Genomic DNA, 17,912 nt, shown 5'->3' on the forward strand with positions numbered 1-17,912 from the left:
GCGTGACACAGCGCCGCCTGGCGTGACACAGCGCCGCCTGGCGTGACACAGCCCGCCTGGCGTGATATAAGAGCACCTGGCGTGATATAGGAGCACCTGGCGTGATATAGGAGCACCTGGCGTGATATAGGAGCACCTGGCGTGATATAGGAGCACCTGGCGTGACACAGCGCCGCCTGGCGTGACATAAGAGCACCTGGCGTGATATAGAGCACCTGGCGTGATATAGGAGCACCTGGCGTGATATAGTATCGCCTGGCGTGATATAGAGCACCTGGCGTGATATAGGAGCACCTGGCGTGATATAGAGCACCTGGCGTGATATAGTATCGCCTGGCGTGATATAGGAGCACCTGGCGTGATATAGGAGCACCTGGCGTGATATAGTATCGCCTGGCGTGATATAGGATCGCCTGGCGTGATATAGTACGCCTGGCGTGACACAGCGCCGCCTGGTGTGATATAGGAGCACCTGGCGTGATATAGTACCGCCTGGCGTGACACAGCGCCGCCTGGCGTGATACAGCGCCGCCTGGCGTGATATAGAGACCTGGCGTGATATAGGAGACCCTGGCGTGATATAGTATCGCTGGCGTGATATAGGAGCGCCTGGCGTGATATAGTATCGCCTGGCGTGATATAGTATCGCCTGGCGTGATATAGGATCGCCTGGCGTGATATAGTATCGCCTGGCGTGATATAGGAGCGCCTGGCGTGATATAGGAGCGCCTGGCGTGATATAGAGCGCCTGGCGTGATATAGAGCGCCTGGCGTGATATAGGAGCGCCTGGCGTGATATAGAGCGCCTGGCGTGATATAGAGCGCCTGGCGTGATATAGGAGCGCCTGGCGTGATTAAGGCCTTTATGGATGCTTCCTGAACCCTTTATGGATGCTTCCTGAACCCTTTATGGATGCTTCCTGAACCCTTTATGGATGCTTCCTGAACCCTTTATGGATGCTTCCTGAACCCTTTATGGATGCTTCCTGAACCCTTTATGGATGCTTCCTGAACCCTTTATGGATGCTTCCTGAACCCTTTATGGATGCTTCCTGAACCCTTCATGGATGCTTCCTGAACCCTTCATGGATGCTTCCTGAACCCTTCATAGATGCTTCCTGAACCCTTCATAGATGCTTCCTGAACCCTTTATGGATGCTTCCTGAACCCTTTATGGATGCTTCCTGAACCCTTCATGGATGCTTCCTGAACCCTTCATGGATGCTTCCTGAACCCTTCATGGATGCTTCCTGAACCCTTCATGGATGCTTCCTGAACCCTTCATGGATGCTTCCTGAACCCTCCATAAAGCCTTTATTAATGCTTCCATAAATCAGTAGTAAGCCCATTTGATGCATGGACCTAGACGTCAACAGAAAGGCCCTACCGGAGTCTGCAGTGTGTAGCATCAGCCAACGTATGGAAACGTTACAGTCCCGGAGACAGTTGAGCAGCTTAGGGACGTTATCCAGGACGATCTCCTCCCTCAGGAACCCTTCCTTCAGCAGCTGCTGGATCTGTGGCCTCAGGCCCTCCATGCTGACTGAATAACGACTGGCCTAGAGGAGGGTTGACGTACGGTTGGTTATAGGGTGTTATAACATGGCATGGGGGTCATAAGCAGGCCCTCCATGCTGACTGAATAACGACTGGCCTAGAGGAGGGTTGACGACGGTTGGTTATAGGGTGTTATAACATGGCATGGGGGGTCATAAGCAGGCCCTCCATGCTGACTGAATAACGACTGGCCTAGAGGAGGGTTGACGTACGGTTGGTTATAGGGTGTTATAACAACTTATAACAACTCCACAACAACTTGTGAAGGATATGATGGCAGAGTCACGTCCGTAGCAAGGCCTGATGGGAAACCGAGAGTGAAAACCATTTCACGTTAGTAGACGTTTTGTCAGTATAGCCCGTTGGCCTCCGTACCTGCTCTCTGATATTGGCTGAGTCCAGGGTGTAGTTGAGGGCGATCTTGGCAGCTTTATACGGTTCCCAGGCCTCCACCAGATTCACAGTGATTCCCATGTAGACACTGATGACCTGCAGCGGGAGAAATTGGCAATGCTTGAACGAGCGTAACGGCTGGAGGCCGAGGGAAATATACCGCATCAAGATCAACAAGTACTCTAAATGTTATTCCCAGTATTCAGGAAGAAGAGTTAAGATCCAGTCTCTCACCCAGTTATCAGGGAAGTAGAGTCAGTCTCTCACCCAGTTATCAGGGAAGTAGAGTCAGTCTCTCACCCAGTTATCAGGGAAGTAGAGTCAGTCTCTCACCCAGTTATCAGGGAAGTAGAGTCAGTCTCTCACCCAGTTATCAGGAAGTAGAGTCAGTTTCTCACCCAGTTATCAGGGAAGTAGAGTCAGTCTCTCACCCAGTTATCAGGAAGTAGAGTCAGTCTCTCACCCAGTTATCAGGGAAGTAGAGTCAGTCTCTCACCCAGTTATCAGGGAAGTAGAGTTTAGAGTCAGTCTCTCACCCAGTTATCAGGGAAGTAGAGTTTAGAGTCAGTCTCTCACCCAGTTATCAGGAAGTAGAGTTTAGAGTCAGTCTCTCACCCAGTTATCGGGAAGTAGAGTTTAGAATCAGTCTCTCACCCAGTTATCAGGGAAGTAGAGTTTAGAGTCAGTCTCTCACCCAGTTATCAGGGAAGTAGAGTTTAGATCCAGTCTCTCACCCAGTTATCAGGGAAGTAGAGTTTAGATCCAGTCTCTCACCCAGTTATCAGGGAAGTAGAGTCAGTCTCTCACCCAGTTATCAGGGAAGTAGAGTTTAGATCCAGTCTCTCACCCAGTTATCAGGGAAGTAGAGTCAGTCTCTCACCCAGTTATCAGGGAAGTAGAGTTTAGAGTCAGTCTCTCACCCAGTTATCAGGGAAGTAGAGTCAGTCTCTCACCCAGTTATCAGGGAAGTAGAGTTTAGATCCAGTCTCTCACCCAGTTATTAGGAAGTAGAGTCAGTCTCTCACCCAGTTATCAGGGAAGTAGAGTTTAGAGTCAGTCTCTCACCCAGTTATCAGGGAAGTAGAGTTTAGATCCAGTCTCTCACCCAGTTATCAGGAAGTAGAGTCAGTCTCTCACCCAGTTATCAGGAAGTAGAGTCAGTCTCTCACCCAGTTATCAGGGAAGTAGAGTTTAGATACAGTCTCTCACCCAGTTATCAGGAAGTAGAGTCAGTCTCTCACCCAGTTATCAGGAAGTAGAGTCAGTCTCTCACCCAGTTATCAGGGAAGTAGAGTCAGTCTCTCACCCAGTTATCAGGGAAGTAGAGTTTAGATCCAGTCTCTCACCCAGTTATCAGGGAAGTAGAGTTTAGATCCAGTCTCTCACCCAGTTATCAGGGAAGTAGAGTTTAGATCCAGTCTCTCACCCAGTTATCAGGGAAGTAGAGTCAGTCTCTCACCCAGTTATCAGGGAAGTAGAGTCAGTCTCTCACCCAGTTATCAGGGAAGTAGAGTTTAGATCCAGTTTCTCACCCAGTTATCAGGGAAGTAGAGCCAGTCTCTCACCCAGTTATCAGGAAGTAGAGTTTAGAGTCAGTCTCTCACCCAGTTATCAGGAAGTAGAGTTTAGATCCAGTCTCTCACCCAGTTATCAGGGAAGTAGAGTTTAGATCCAGTCTCTCACCCCAGTTATCAGGGAAGTAGAGTCAGTCTCTCACCCAGTTATCAGGGAAGTAGAGTCAGTCTCTCACCCAGTTATCAGGGAAGTAGAGTTTAGAGTCAGTCTCTCACCCAGTTATCAGGGAAGTAGAGTCAGTCTCTCACCCAGTTATCAGGGAAGTAGAGTTTAGAGTCAGTCTCTCACCCAGTTATCAGGGAAGTAGAGTTTAGAGTCAGTCTCTCACCCAGTTATCAGGGAAGTAGAGTCAGTCTCTCACCCAGTTATCAGGGAAGTAGAGTCAGTCTCTCACCCAGTTATCAGGGAAGTAGAGTTTAGATCCAGTCTGTCACCCAGTTATCAGGGAAGTAGAGTCAGTCTCTCACCCAGTTATCAGGGAAGTAGAGTCAGTCTCTCACCCAGTTATCAGGGAAGTAGAGTCAGTCTCTCACCCAGTTATCAGGGAAGTAGAGTCAGTCTCTCACCCAGTTATCAGGGAAGTAGAGTCAGTCTCTCACCCAGTTATCAGGGAAGTAGAGTTTAGATACAGTCTCTCACCCAGTTATCAGGGAAGTAGAGTTTAGATCCAGTCTCTCACCCAGTTATCAGGGAAGTAGAGTCAGTCTCTCACCCAGTTATCAGGGAAGTAGAGTTTAGAGTCAGTCTCTCACCCAGTTATCAGGGAAGTAGAGTTTAGATCCAGTCTGTCACCCAGTTATCAGGGAAGTAGAGTCAGTCTCTCACCCAGTTATCAGGGAAGTAGAGTCAGTCTCTCACCCAGTTATCAGGGAAGTAGAGTCAGTCTCTCACCCAGTTATCAGGGAAGTAGAGTTTAGATCCAGTCTGTCACCCAGTTATCAGGGAAGTAGAGTCAGTCTCTCACCCAGTTATCAGGGAAGTAGAGTCAGTCTCTCACCCAGTTATCAGGGAAGTAGAGTCAGTCTCTCACCCAGTTATCAGGAAGTAGAGTCAGTCTCTCACCCAGTTATCAGGAAGTAGAGTCAGTCTCTCACCCAGTTATCAGGAAGTAGAGTCAGTCTCTCACCCAGTTATCAGGGAAGTAGAGATTAGATACAGTCTCTCACCCAGTTATCAGGGAAGTAGAGTCAGTCTCTCACCCAGTTATCAGGGAAGTAGAGTCAGTCTCTCACCCAGTTATCAGGGAAGTAGAGTTTAGATCCAGTCTCTCACCCAGTTATCAGGGAAGTAGAGTTTAGATCCAGTCTCTCACCCAGTTATCAGGGAAGTAGAGTTTAGATCCAGTCTCTCACCCCAGTTATCAGGGAAGTAGAGTCAGTCTCTCACCCAGTTATCAGGGAAGTAGAGTCAGTCTCTCACCCAGTTATCAGGGAAGTAGAGTCAGTCTCTCACCCAGTTATCAGGGAAGTAGAGTTTAGAGTCAGTCTCTCACCCAGTTATCAGGGAAGTAGAGTTTAGATCCAGTCTCTCACCCAGTTATCAGGGAAGTAGAGTCAGTCTCTCACCCAGTTATCAGGGAAGTAGAGTCAGTCTCACCCAGTTATCAGGAAGTAGAGTTTAGATACAGTCTCTCACCCAGTTATCAGGGAAGTAGAGTCAGTCTCTCACCCAGTTATCAGGGAAGTAGAAGTCTCTCACCCAGTTATCAGTCAGAGTCTCTCACCCAGTTATCAGGAAGTAGAGTCAGTCTCTCACCCAGTTATCAGGGAGAGTTTAGATCCAGTCTCTCACCCAGTTATCAGGGAAGTAGAGTTTAGATCCAGTCTCTCACCCAGTTATCAGGGAAGTAGAGTTTAGATCCAGTCTCTCACCCAGTTATCAGTTTTAGATCAGGTTATCAGGAAGTAGAGTCAGTCTCTCACCCAGTTATCAGGAAGTAGAGTCAGTCTCTCACCCAGTTATCAGGGAAGTAGAGTCAGTCTCTCACCCAGTTATCAGGGAAGTAGAGTTTAGATCCAGTTTCTCACCCAGTTATCAGGGAAGTAGAGCCAGTCTCTCACCCAGTTATCAGGGAAGTAGAGTTTAGATCCAGTCTCTCACCCAGTTATCAGGGAAGTAGAGTTTAGATCCAGTCTCTCACCCCAGTTATCAGGGAAGTAGAGTTTAGAGTCAGTCTCTCACCCAGTTATCAGGGAAGTAGAGTTTAGAGTCAGTCTCTCACCCAGTTATCGGGGAAGTAGAGTTTAGAATCAGTCTCTCACCCAGTTATCAGGGAAGTAGAGTTTAGATCCAGTCTCTCACCCAGTTATCAGGGAAGTAGAGTCAGTCTCTCACCCAGTTATCAGGGAAGATCCAGTCTCAGTTAGAAGTAGAGTCAGTCTCTCACCCAGTTATCAGGGAAGTAGAGTTTAGAGTCAGTCTCTCACCCAGTTATCAGGGAAGTCAGTCTCACCCAGTTATCAGGAAGTAGAGTCAGTCTCTCACCCAGTTATCAGGGAAGTAGAGTTTAGATCCAGTCTCTCACCCAGTTATTAGGGAAGTAGAGTCAGTCTCTCACCCAGTTATCAGGGAAGTAGAGTTTAGAGTCAGTCTCTCACCCAGTTATCAGGGAAGTAGAGTTTAGATCCAGTCTCTCACCCAGTTATCAGGGAAGTAGAGTCAGTCTCTCACCCAGTTATCAGGGAAGTAGAGTTTAGATACAGTCTCTCACCCAGTTATCAGGGAAGTAGAGTCAGTCTCTCACCCAGTTATCAGGGAAGTAGAGTCAGTCTCTCACCCAGTTATCAGGGAAGTAGAGTCAGTCTCTCACCCAGTTATCAGGGAAGTAGAGTCAGTCTCTCACCCAGTTATCAGGGAAGTAGAGTTTAGATCCAGTCTCTCACCCAGTTATCAGGGAAGTAGAGTTTAGATCCAGTCTCTCACCCAGTTATCAGGGAAGTAGAGTTTAGATCCAGTCTCTCACCCCAGTTATCAGGGAAGTAGAGTCAGTCTCTCACCCAGTTATCAGGGAAGTAGAGTCAGTCTCTCACCCAGTTATCAGGGAAGTAGAGTCAGTTTCTCACCCAGTTATCAGGGAAGTAGAGTCAGTCTCTCACCCAGTTATCAGGGAAGTAGAGTCAGTCTCTCACCCAGTTATCAGGGAAGTAGAGTCAGTCTCTCACCCAGTTATCAGGGAAGTAGAGTTTAGAGTCAGTCTCTCACCCAGTTATCAGGGAAGTAGAGTTTAGAGTCAGTCTCTCACCCAGTTATCAGGGAAGTAGAGTTTAGAGTCAGTCTCTCACCCAGTTATCGGGGAAGTAGAGTTTAGAATCAGTCTCTCACCCAGTTATCAGGGAAGTAGAGTTTAGATCCAGTCTCTCACCCAGTTATCAGGGAAGTAGAGTCAGTCTCTCACCCAGTTATCAGGGAAGTAGAGTTTAGATCCAGTCTCTCACCCAGTTATCAGGGAAGTAGAGTCAGTCTCTCACCCAGTTATCAGGGAAGTAGAGTTTAGAGTCAGTCTCTCACCCAGTTATCAGGGAAGTAGAGTCAGTCTCTCACCCAGTTATCAGGGAAGTAGAGTTTAGATCCAGTCTCTCACCCAGTTATTAGGGAAGTAGAGTCAGTCTCTCACCCAGTTATCAGGGAAGTAGAGTTTAGAGTCAGTCTCTCACCCAGTTATCAGGGAAGTAGAGTTTAGATCCAGTCTCTCACCCAGTTATCAGGGAAGTAGAGTCAGTCTCTCACCCAGTTATCAGGGAAGTAGAGTCAGTCTCTCACCCAGTTATCAGGGAAGTAGAGTTTAGATACAGTCTCTCACCCAGTTATCAGGGAAGTAGAGTCAGTCTCTCACCCAGTTATCAGGGAAGTAGAGTCAGTCTCTCACCCAGTTATCAGGGAAGTAGAGTCAGTCTCTCACCCAGTTATCAGGGAAGTAGAGTTTAGATCCAGTCTCTCACCCAGTTATCAGGGAAGTAGAGTTTAGATCCAGTCTCTCACCCAGTTATCAGGGAAGTAGAGTTTAGATCCAGTCTCTCACCCCAGTTATCAGGGAAGTAGAGTCAGTCTCTCACCCAGTTATCAGGGAAGTAGAGTCAGTCTCTCACCCAGTTATCAGGGAAGTAGAGTCAGTCTCTCACCCAGTTATCAGGGAAGTAGAGTTTAGATCCAGTTTCTCACCCAGTTATCAGGGAAGTAGAGCCAGTCTCTCACCCAGTTATCAGGGAAGTAGAGTTTAGAGTCAGTCTCTCACCCAGTTATCAGGGAAGTAGAGTTTAGATCCAGTCTCTCACCCAGTTATCAGGGAAGTAGAGTTTAGATCCAGTCTCTCACCCCAGTTATCAGGGAAGTAGAGTCAGTCTCTCACCCAGTTATCAGGGAAGTAGAGTCAGTCTCTCACCCAGTTATCAGGGAAGTAGAGTTTAGAGTCAGTCTCTCACCCAGTTATCAGGGAAGTAGAGTCAGTCTCTCACCCAGTTATCAGGGAAGTAGAGTTTAGAGTCAGTCTCTCACCCAGTTATCAGGAAGTAGAGTTTAGAGTCAGTCTCTCACCCAGTTATCAGGAAGTAGAGTCAGTCTCTCACCCAGTTATCAGGGAAGTAGAGTCAGTCTCTCACCCAGTTATCAGGGAAGTAGAGTTTAGATCCAGTCTGTCACCCAGTTATCAGGAAGTAGAGTCAGTCTCTCACCCAGTTATCAGGAAGTAGAGTCAGTCTCTCACCCAGTTATCAGGGAAGTAGAGTCAGTCTCTCACCCAGTTATCAGGGAAGTAGAGTCAGTCTCTCACCCAGTTATCAGGAAGTAGAGTCAGTCTCTCACCCAGTTATCAGGGAAGTAGAGTTTAGATACAGTCTCTCACCCAGTTATCAGGGAAGTAGAGTTTAGATCCAGTCTCTCACCCAGTTATCAGGGAAGTAGAGTCAGTCTCTCACCCAGTTATCAGGGAAGTAGAGTTTAGAGTCAGTCTCTCACCCAGTTATCAGGGAAGTAGAGTTTAGATCCAGTCTGTCACCCAGTTATCAGGGAAGTAGAGTCAGTCTCTCACCCAGTTATCAGGGAAGTAGAGTCAGTCTCTCACCCAGTTATCAGGGAAGTAGAGTCAGTCTCTCACCCAGTTATCAGGGAAGTAGAGTCAGTCTCTCACCCAGTTATCAGGGAAGTAGAGTTTAGATCCAGTCTGTCACCCAGTTATCAGGGAAGTAGAGTCAGTCTCTCACCCAGTTATCAGGGAAGTAGAGTCAGTCTCTCACCCAGTTATCAGGGAAGTAGAGTCAGTCTCTCACCCAGTTATCAGGGAAGTAGAGTCAGTCTCTCACCCAGTTATCAGGGAAGTAGAGTCAGTCTCTCACCCAGTTATCAGGGAAGTAGAGTCAGTCTCTCACCCAGTTATCAGGGAAGTAGAGATTAGATACAGTCTCTCACCCAGTTATCAGGGAAGTAGAGTCAGTCTCTCACCCAGTTATCAGGGAAGTAGAGTCAGTCTCTCACCCAGTTATCAGGAAGTAGAGTCAGTCTCTCACCCAGTTATCAGGAAGTAGAGTTTAGATCCAGTCTCTCACCCAGTTATCAGGGAAGTAGAGTTTAGATCCAGTCTCTCACCCAGTTATCAGGGAAGTAGAGTTTAGATCCAGTCTCTCACCCCAGTTATCAGGGAAGTAGAGTCAGTCTCTCACCCAGTTATCAGGGAAGTAGAGTCAGTCTCTCACCCAGTTATCAGGGAAGTAGAGTCAGTCTCTCACCCAGTTATCAGGGAAGTAGAGTTTAGAGTCAGTCTCTCACCCAGTTATCAGGGAAGTAGAGTTTAGATCCAGTCTCTCACCCAGTTATCAGGGAAGTAGAGTCAGTCTCTCACCCAGTTATCAGGGAAGTAGAGTCAGTCTCTCACCCAGTTATCAGGGAAGTAGAGTTTAGATACAGTCTCTCACCCAGTTATCAGGGAAGTAGAGTCAGTCTCTCACCCAGTTATCAGGGAAGTAGAGTCAGTCTCTCACCCAGTTATCAGGGAAGTAGAGTCAGTCTCTCACCCAGTTATCAGGGAAGTAGAGTCAGTCTCTCACCCAGTTATCAGGGAAGTAGAGTTTAGATCCAGTCTCTCACCCAGTTATCAGGGAAGTAGAGTTTAGATCCAGTCTCTCACCCAGTTATCAGGGAAGTAGAGTTTAGATCCAGTCTCTCACCCAGTTATCAGGGAAGTAGAGTCAGTCTCTCACCCAGTTATCAGGGAAGTAGAGTCAGTCTCTCACCCAGTTATCAGGAAGTAGAGTCAGTCTCTCACCCAGTTATCAGGGAAGTAGAGTTTAGATCCAGTTTCTCACCCAGTTATCAGGGAAGTAGAGCCAGTCTCTCACCCAGTTATCAGGGAAGTAGAGTTTAGATCCAGTCTCTCACCCAGTTATCAGGGAAGTAGAGTTTAGATCCAGTCTCTCACCCCAGTTATCAGGGAAGTAGAGTCAGTCTCTCACCCAGTTATCAGGGAAGTAGAGTCAGTCTCTCACCCAGTTATCAGGGAAGTAGAGTTTAGATACAGTCTCTCACCCAGTTATCAGGGAAGTAGAGTTTAGATCCAGTCTCTCACCCAGTTATCAGGGAAGTAGAGTTTAGATCCAGTCTCTCACCCAGTTATCAGGGAAGTAGAGTTTAGATCCAGTCTCTCACCCCAGTTATCAGGGAAGTAGAGTCAGTCTCTCACCCAGTTATCAGGGAAGTAGAGTCAGTCTCTCACCCAGTTATCAGGGAAGTAGAGTCAGTCTCTCACCCAGTTATCAGGGAAGTAGAGTTTAGATCCAGTCTGTCACCCAGTTATCAGGGAAGTAGAGTCAGTCTCTCACCCAGTTATCAGGGAAGTAGAGTCAGTCTCTCACCCAGTTATCAGGGAAGTAGAGTCAGTCTCTCACCCAGTTATCAGGGAAGTAGAGTCAGTCTCTCACCCAGTTATCAGGGAAGTAGAGTCAGTCTCTCACCCAGTTATCAGGGAAGTAGAGTTTAGAGTCAGTCTCTCACCCCAGTTATCAGGGAAGTAGAGTTTAGATCCAGTCTGTCACCCAGTTATCAGGGAAGTAGAGTCAGTCTCTCACCCAGTTATCAGGGAAGTAGAGTCAGTCTCTCACCCAGTTATCAGGGAAGTAGAGTCAGTCTCTCACCCAGTTATCAGGGAAGTAGAGTCAGTCTCTCACCCAGTTATCAGGGAAGTAGAGTCAGTCTCTCACCCAGTTATCAGGAAGTAGAGTTTAGATACAGTCTCTCACCCAGTTATCAGGAAGTAGAGTCAGTCTCTCACCCAGTTATCAGGGAAGTAGAGTCAGTCTCTCACCCAGTTATCAGGGAAGTAGAGTTTAGATACAGTCTCTCACCCAGTTATCAGGGAAGTAGAGTTTAGATCCAGTCTCTCACCCAGTTATCAGGGAAGTAGAGTTTAGATCCAGTCTCTCACCCAGTTATCAGGGAAGTAGAGTTTAGATCCAGTCTCTCACCCCAGTTATCAGGGAAGTAGAGTCAGTCTCTCACCCAGTTATCAGGGAAGTAGAGTCAGTCTCTCACCCAGTTATCAGGGAAGTAGAGTCAGTCTCTCACCCAGTTATCAGGGAAGTAGAGTTTAGATCCAGTCTCTCACCCAGTTATCAGGGAAGTAGAGTTTAGATCCAGTTTCTCACCCAGTTATCAGGGAAGTAGAGCCAGTCTCTCACCCAGTTATCAGGGAAGTAGAGTTTAGAGTCAGTCTCTCACCCAGTTATCAGGGAAGTAGAGTTTAGATCCAGTCTCTCACCCAGTTATCAGGGAAGTAGAGTTTAGATCCAGTCTCTCACCCCAGTTATCAGGGAAGTAGAGTCAGTCTCTCACCCAGTTATCAGGGAAGTAGAGTCAGTCTCTCACCCAGTTATCAGGGAAGTAGAGTTTAGATCCAGTCTCTCACCCAGTTATCAGGGAAGTAGAGTTTAGATCCAGTCTCTCACCCCAGTTATCAGGGAAGTAGAGTCAGTCTCTCACCCAGTTATCAGGGAAGTAGAGTCAGTCTCTCACCCAGTTATCAGGGAAGTAGAGTTTAGATCCAGTCTCTCACCCAGTTATCAGGGAAGTAGAGTCAGTCTCTCACCCAGTTATCAGGGAAGTAGAGTTTAGAGTCAGTCTCTCACCCAGTTATCAGGGAAGTAGAGTTTAGAGTCAGTCTCTCACCCAGTTATCAGGGAAGTAGAGTCAGTCTCTCACCCAGTTATCAGGGAAGTAGAGTCAGTCTCTCACCCAGTTATCAGGGAAGTAGAGTTTAGATCCAGTCTGTCACCCAGTTATCAGGGAAGTAGAGTCAGTCTCTCACCCAGTTATCAGGGAAGTAGAGTTTAGATCCAGTTTCTCACCCAGTTATCAGGGAAGTAGAGTCAGTCTCTCACCCAGTTATCAGGGAAGTAGAGTCAGTCTCTCACCCAGTTATCAGGGAAGTAGAGTCAGTCTCTCACCCAGTTATCAGGGAAGTAGAGTCAGTCTCTCACCCAGTTATCAGGGAAGTAGAGTCAGTCTCTCACCCAGTTATCAGGGAAGTAGAGTCAGTCTCTCACCCAGTTATCAGGGAAGTAGAGTCAGTCTCTCACCCAGTTATCAGGGAAGTAGAGTCAGTCTCTCACCCAGTTATCAGGGAAGTAGAGTTTAGATCCAGTCTGTCACCCAGTTATCAGGAAGTAGAGTCAGTCTCTCACCCAGTTATCAGGGAAGTAGAGTCAGTCTCTCACCCAGTTATCAGGAAGTAGAGTCAGTCTCTCACCCAGTTATCAGGGAAGTAGAGTCAGTCTCTCACCCAGTTATCAGGAAGTAGAGTCAGTCTCTCACCCAGTTATCAGGAAGTAGAGTCAGTCTCTCACCCAGTTATCAGGGAAGTAGAGTCAGTCTCTCACCCAGTTATCAGGGAAGTAGAGTCAGTCTCTCACCCAGTTATCAGGGAAGTAGAGTCAGTCTCTCACCCAGTTATCAGGGAAGTAGAGTCAGTCTCTCACCCAGTTATCAGGGAAGTAGAGTTTAGATACAGTCTCTCACCCAGTTATCAGGGAAGTAGAGTCAGTCTCTCACCCAGTTATCAGGGAAGTAGAGTCAGTCTCTCACCCAGTTATCAGGGAAGTAGAGTCAGTCTCTCACCCAGTTATCAGGGAAGTAGAGTTTAGATCCAGTCTCTCACCCAGTTATCAGGGAAGTAGAGTTTAGATCCAGTCTCTCACCCCAGTTATCAGGGAAGTAGAGTCAGTCTCTCACCCAGTTATCAGGGAAGTAGAGTCAGTCTCTCACCCAGTTATCAGGGAAGTAGAGTTTAGATCCAGTCTCTCACCCAGTTATCAGGGAAGTACTTGTCCACTATCTCCCTCATCTTGGCCTGTTGAGTCTGAAGTATGGAGGGAATGAAGTAGAGACAGACATACAGCATGGCAGCCTGGTTAGCCAACGCTGTGCTGCGGTGCTCAGGCAGAGGGTACGCAGACACCTGGGGGAGACACAGGACAGCTTTAGAAGACACAAGACAGCTTTAGAGACACAGGACAGCTTTAGAGACACAGGACAGCTTTAGAGACACAGGACAGCTTTAGAGACACAGGACGGCTTTAGAGACACAGGACGGCTTTAGAGACAGAGGACAGCTTTAGAGACAGAGGACGGCTTTAGAGAGAGGACGGCTTTAGAGACACGGGACGGCTTTAGAGACACGGGACGGCTTTAGAGACACGGGACGGCTTTAGGAGACACGGGACGGCTTTAGAGACACGGGACGGCTTTAGAGACACGGGACGGCTTTAGAGACACGGGACGGCTTTAGAGACACGGGACGGCTTTAGAGACACGGGACGGCTTTAGGAGACACGGGACGGCTTTAGGAGACACGGGACGGCTTTAGAGACACGGGACGGCTTTAGAGACACGGGACGGCTTTAGAGACACGGGACGGATTTAGAGACACGGGACGGATTTAGAGACACGGGACGGCTTTAGAGACACGGGACGGCTTTAGAGACACGGGACGGCTTTAGAGACACGGGACGGCTTTAGAGACACGGGACGGCTTTAGAGACACGGGACGGCTTTAGAGACACGGGACGGCTTTAGAGACACGGGACGGCTTTAGAGACACGGGACAGCTTTAGAGACACGGGACAGCTTTAGAGACACGGGACAGCTTTAGAGACACGGGACAGCTTTAGAGACACGGGACAGCTTTAGAGACAGAGGACAGCTTTAGAGACACAGGATAGCTTTAGAGACACAGGATAGCTTTAGAGACACAGGACAGCTTTAGAGACACAGGACAGCTTTAGAGACACAGGACAGCTTTAGAGACACAGGACAGCTTTAGAGACACAGGACGGCTTTAGAGACAGGACGGCTTTAGACACAGGACGGCTTTAGAGAGACACGGGACGGCTTTAGAGAGACACAGGACGGCTTTAGAGAGACACAGGACGGCTTTAGAGAGACACAGGACGGCTTTAGAGAGACACAGGACGGCTTTAGAGACACAGGACAGCTTTAGAGACACAGGACAGCTTTAGAGACAGGACGAAACATGGATCTGAGAATCAGAAGATTACATGATCATAACATACAAATAGATTGAATAAAACATTCAAGACAACGTAATATTGTAGCATTAGTGAGTGTGTAAGAAATGTCATTCAGTTCAAGGATACTAACCACTAGGCTACCCTGGGGTGGCATGCCGATGAAGGTAGAACTGATAGGTACTCTCTTCGAGTCTTACCTGGTTATAGATGTCAGAGCGAAGCCTCCCGATCACCATGCCGATGAAGGTAGAACTGATAGGTACCCTCTTCGAGTCTTACCTGGTTATAGATGTCAGAGCGCAGCCTCCCGATCACCATGCCGATGAAGGTAGAACTGATAGGTACTCCCTTCGAGTCTTACCTGGTTATAGATGTCAGAGCGCAGCCTCCCGATCACCATGCCGATGAAGGTAGAACTGATAGGTACTCTCTTCGAGTCTTACCTGGTTATAGATGTCAGAGCGCAGCCTCCCGATCACCATGCCGATGAAGGTAGAACTGATAGGTACCCTCTTCGAGTCTTACCTGGTTATAGATGTCAGAGCGCAGCATCCCGATCACCATGCCGATGAAGGTAGAACTGATAGGTACCCTCTTCGAGTCTTACCTGGTTATAGATGTCATCAGAGCGCAGCCTCCCGATCACCATGCCGATGAAGGTAGAACTGATAGGTACCCTCTTCGAGTCTTACCTGGTTATAGATGTCATCAGAGCGCAGCCTCCCGATCACCATGCCGATGAAGGTAGAACTGATAGGTACCCTCTTCGAGTCTTACCTGGTTATAGATGTCATCAGAGCGCAGCCTCCCGATCACCATGCCAATGAAGGTAGAACTGATAGGTACTCTCTTCGAGTCTTACCTGGTTATAGATGTCATCAGAGCGCAGCCTCCCGATCACCATGCCGATGAAGGTAGAACTGATAGGTACCCTCTTCGAGTCTTACCTGGTTATAGATGTCAGAGCGCAGCCTCCCGATCACCATGCCGATGAAGGTAGAACTGATCGGTACCCTCTTCGAGTCTTACCTGGTTATAGATGTCAGAGCGCAGCCTCCCGATCACCATGCCGATGAAGGTAGAACTGATAGGTACCCTCTTCGAGTCTTACCTGGTTATAGATGTCAGAGCGCAGCCTCCCGATCACCATGCCGATGAAGGTAGAACTGATAGGTACTCCCTTCGAGTCTTACCTGGTTATAGATGTCAGAGCGCAGCCTCCCGATCACCATGCCGATGAAGGTAGAACTGATAGGTACTCTCTTCGAGTCTTACCTGGTTATAGATGTCAGAGCGCAGCCTCCCGATAACCATGCCGATGAAGGTAGAACTGATAGGTACTCTCTTCGAGTCTTACCTGGTTATAGATGTCAGAGCGCAGCCTCCCGATCACCATGCCGATGAAGGTAGAACTGATCGGTACCCTCTTCGAGTCTTACCTGGTTATAGATGTCATCAGAGCGCAGCCTCCCGATCACCATACCGATGAAGGTAGAACTGATAGGTACTCCCTTCGAGTCTTACCTGGTTATAGATGTCATCAGAGCGCAGCCTCCCGATCACCATGCCGATGAAGGTAGAACTGATAGGTACTCTCTTCGAGTCTTACCTGGTTATAGATGTCATCAGAGCGCAGCCTCCCGATCACCATGCCGATGAAGGTAGAACTGATAGGTACTCCCTTCGAGTCTTACCTGGTTATAGATGTCATCAGAGCGCAGCCTCCCGATCACCATGCCGATGAAGGTAGAACTGATAGGTACCCTCTTCGAGTCTTACCTGGTTATAGATGTCAGAGCGCAGCCTCCCGATCACCATGCCAATGAAGGTAGAACTGATAGGTACTCTCTTCGAGTCTTACCTGGTTATAGATGTCAGAGCGCAGCCTCCCGATCACCATGCCGATGAAGGTAGAACTGATAGGTACTCTCTTCGAGTCTTACCTGGTTATAGATGTCAGAGCGCAGCCTCCCGATCACCATGCCGATGAAGGTAGAACTGATAGGTACTCCCTTCGAGTCTTACCTGGTTATAGATGTCAGAGCGCAGCCTCCCGATCACCATGCCGATGAAGGTAGAACTGATAGGTACTCTCTTCGAGTCTTACCTGGTTATAGATGTCAGAGCGCAGCCTCCCGATCACCATGCCGATGAAGGTAGAACTGATAGGTACTCTCTTCGAGTCTTACCTGGTTATAGATGTCAGAGCGCAGCCTCCCGATCACCATGCCGATGAAGGTAGAACTGATAGGTACCCTCTTCGAGTCTTACCTGGTTATAGATGTCAGAGCGCAGCCTCCCGATCACCATGCCGATGAAGGTAGAACTGATAGGTACTCCCTTCGAGTCTTACCTGGTTATAGATGTCATCAGAGCGCAGCCTCCCGATCACCATGCCGATGAAGGTAGAACTGATAGGTACTCTCTTCGAGTCTTACCTGGTTATAGATGTCATCAGAGCGCAGCCTCCCGATCACCATGCCGATGAAGGTAGAACTGATAGGTACTCCCTTCGAGTCTTACCTGGTTATAGATGTCATCAGAGCGCAGCCTCCCGATCACCATGCCGATGAAGGTAGAACTGATAGGTACCCTCTTCGAGTCTTACCTGGTTATAGATGTCAGAGCGCAGCCTCCCGATCACCATGCCAATGAAGGTAGAACTGATAGGTACTCTCTTCGAGTCTTACCTGGTTATAGATGTCAGAGCGCAGCCTCCCGATCACCATGCCGATGAAGGTAGAACTGATAGGTACCCTCTTCGAGTCTTACCTGGTTATAGATGTCAGAGCGCAGCCTCCCGATCACCATGCCGATGAAGGTAGAACTGATAGGTACTCTCTTCGAGTCTTACCTGGTTATAGATGTCAGAGCGCAGCCTCCCGATCACCATGCCGATGAAGGTAGAACTGATAGGTACTCTCTTCGAGTCTTACCTGGTTATAGATGTCATCAGAGCGCAGCCTCCCGATCACCATGCCAATGAAGGTAGAACTGATAGGTACTCTCTTCGAGTCTTACCTGGTTATAGATGTCATCAGAGCGCAGCCTCCCGATCACCATGCTGATGAAGGTAGAACTGATAGGTACTCTCTGGAAGTAGCTCTCGGGGTAGTTAGCTGGCCGCTTGGCCCCTGATTGGCTGGAGTAGCCAGTACTCCGCAGCAGCTTACAGATGTCATCCAGGTTGGAGTCCGCTGAGGAGCGGGCAGCACTGGACACACAAACAGGACATGTATAGCTAGTAGCACGCTCCAATCAAATGGTTGTTTTTCTTTCATTACAATTATAGATAGTATTATATTAGTATAGTATTATAGATAGTAGTATAGTATTATAGATAGTACTACAGTATTATAGTATTATAGATAGTAGTATAGTAGTATGGATAGTAGTATAGTATAATAGATAGTAGTATAGTATTATAGATAGTACTACAGTATAATAGAGAGTATTATAGAGAGTAGTATAGTATTATAGAGAGTATTATAGAGAGTAGTATAGTATTATAGAGAGAGAGTAGCATAGTATTATAGAGAGTAGTATAGTATTATAGAGAGTATTATAGAGAGTAGTATAGTATTATAGAGAGTAGTATAGTATTATAGAGAGTAGTATAGTATTATAGAGAGTAGTATAGTATTATAGAGAGTAGTATAGTATTATAGAGTAGTATAGTATTATAGAGAGTAGTATAGTATTATAGAGAGTAGTATAGTATTATAGAGAGTAGTATAGTATTATAGAGAGTAGTATAGTATTATAGAGTAGTATAGTATTATAGAGTAGCATAGTATTATAGAGAGTAGCATAGTATTATAGAGAGTAGTATAGTATTATAGAGAGTAGTATAGTATTATAGAGTAGTATAGTATTATA

At 47.5% G+C, this 17,912-nt stretch overlaps 1 protein-coding gene across 1 annotated transcript in view; it reads right to left on the bottom strand.

Moving 5' to 3' along the window:
* Window positions 1–17,912, bottom strand: part of LOC135575103 (WASH complex subunit 5) — an 89,949-nt gene that overhangs the window by 54,373 nt on the left and 17,664 nt on the right. The window contains exons 6-9 of the mRNA XM_065027301.1: window positions 17,055–17,247; window positions 12,809–12,961; window positions 1,933–2,046; window positions 1,388–1,559 (exon numbers count right to left, since the gene is read on the bottom strand). Of these exons, the coding sequence (XP_064883373.1) occupies window positions 1,388–1,559; window positions 1,933–2,046; window positions 12,809–12,961; window positions 17,055–17,247 (632 nt within the window). The remainder of the gene's footprint in view (window positions 1–1,387; window positions 1,560–1,932; window positions 2,047–12,808; window positions 12,962–17,054; window positions 17,248–17,912) is intronic.

This window comes from Oncorhynchus nerka, linkage group LG14, assembly GCF_034236695.1.
Source record: "Oncorhynchus nerka isolate Pitt River linkage group LG14, Oner_Uvic_2.0, whole genome shotgun sequence".
Classification (NCBI taxonomy): Eukaryota; Metazoa; Chordata; class Actinopteri; order Salmoniformes; family Salmonidae; genus Oncorhynchus; species Oncorhynchus nerka.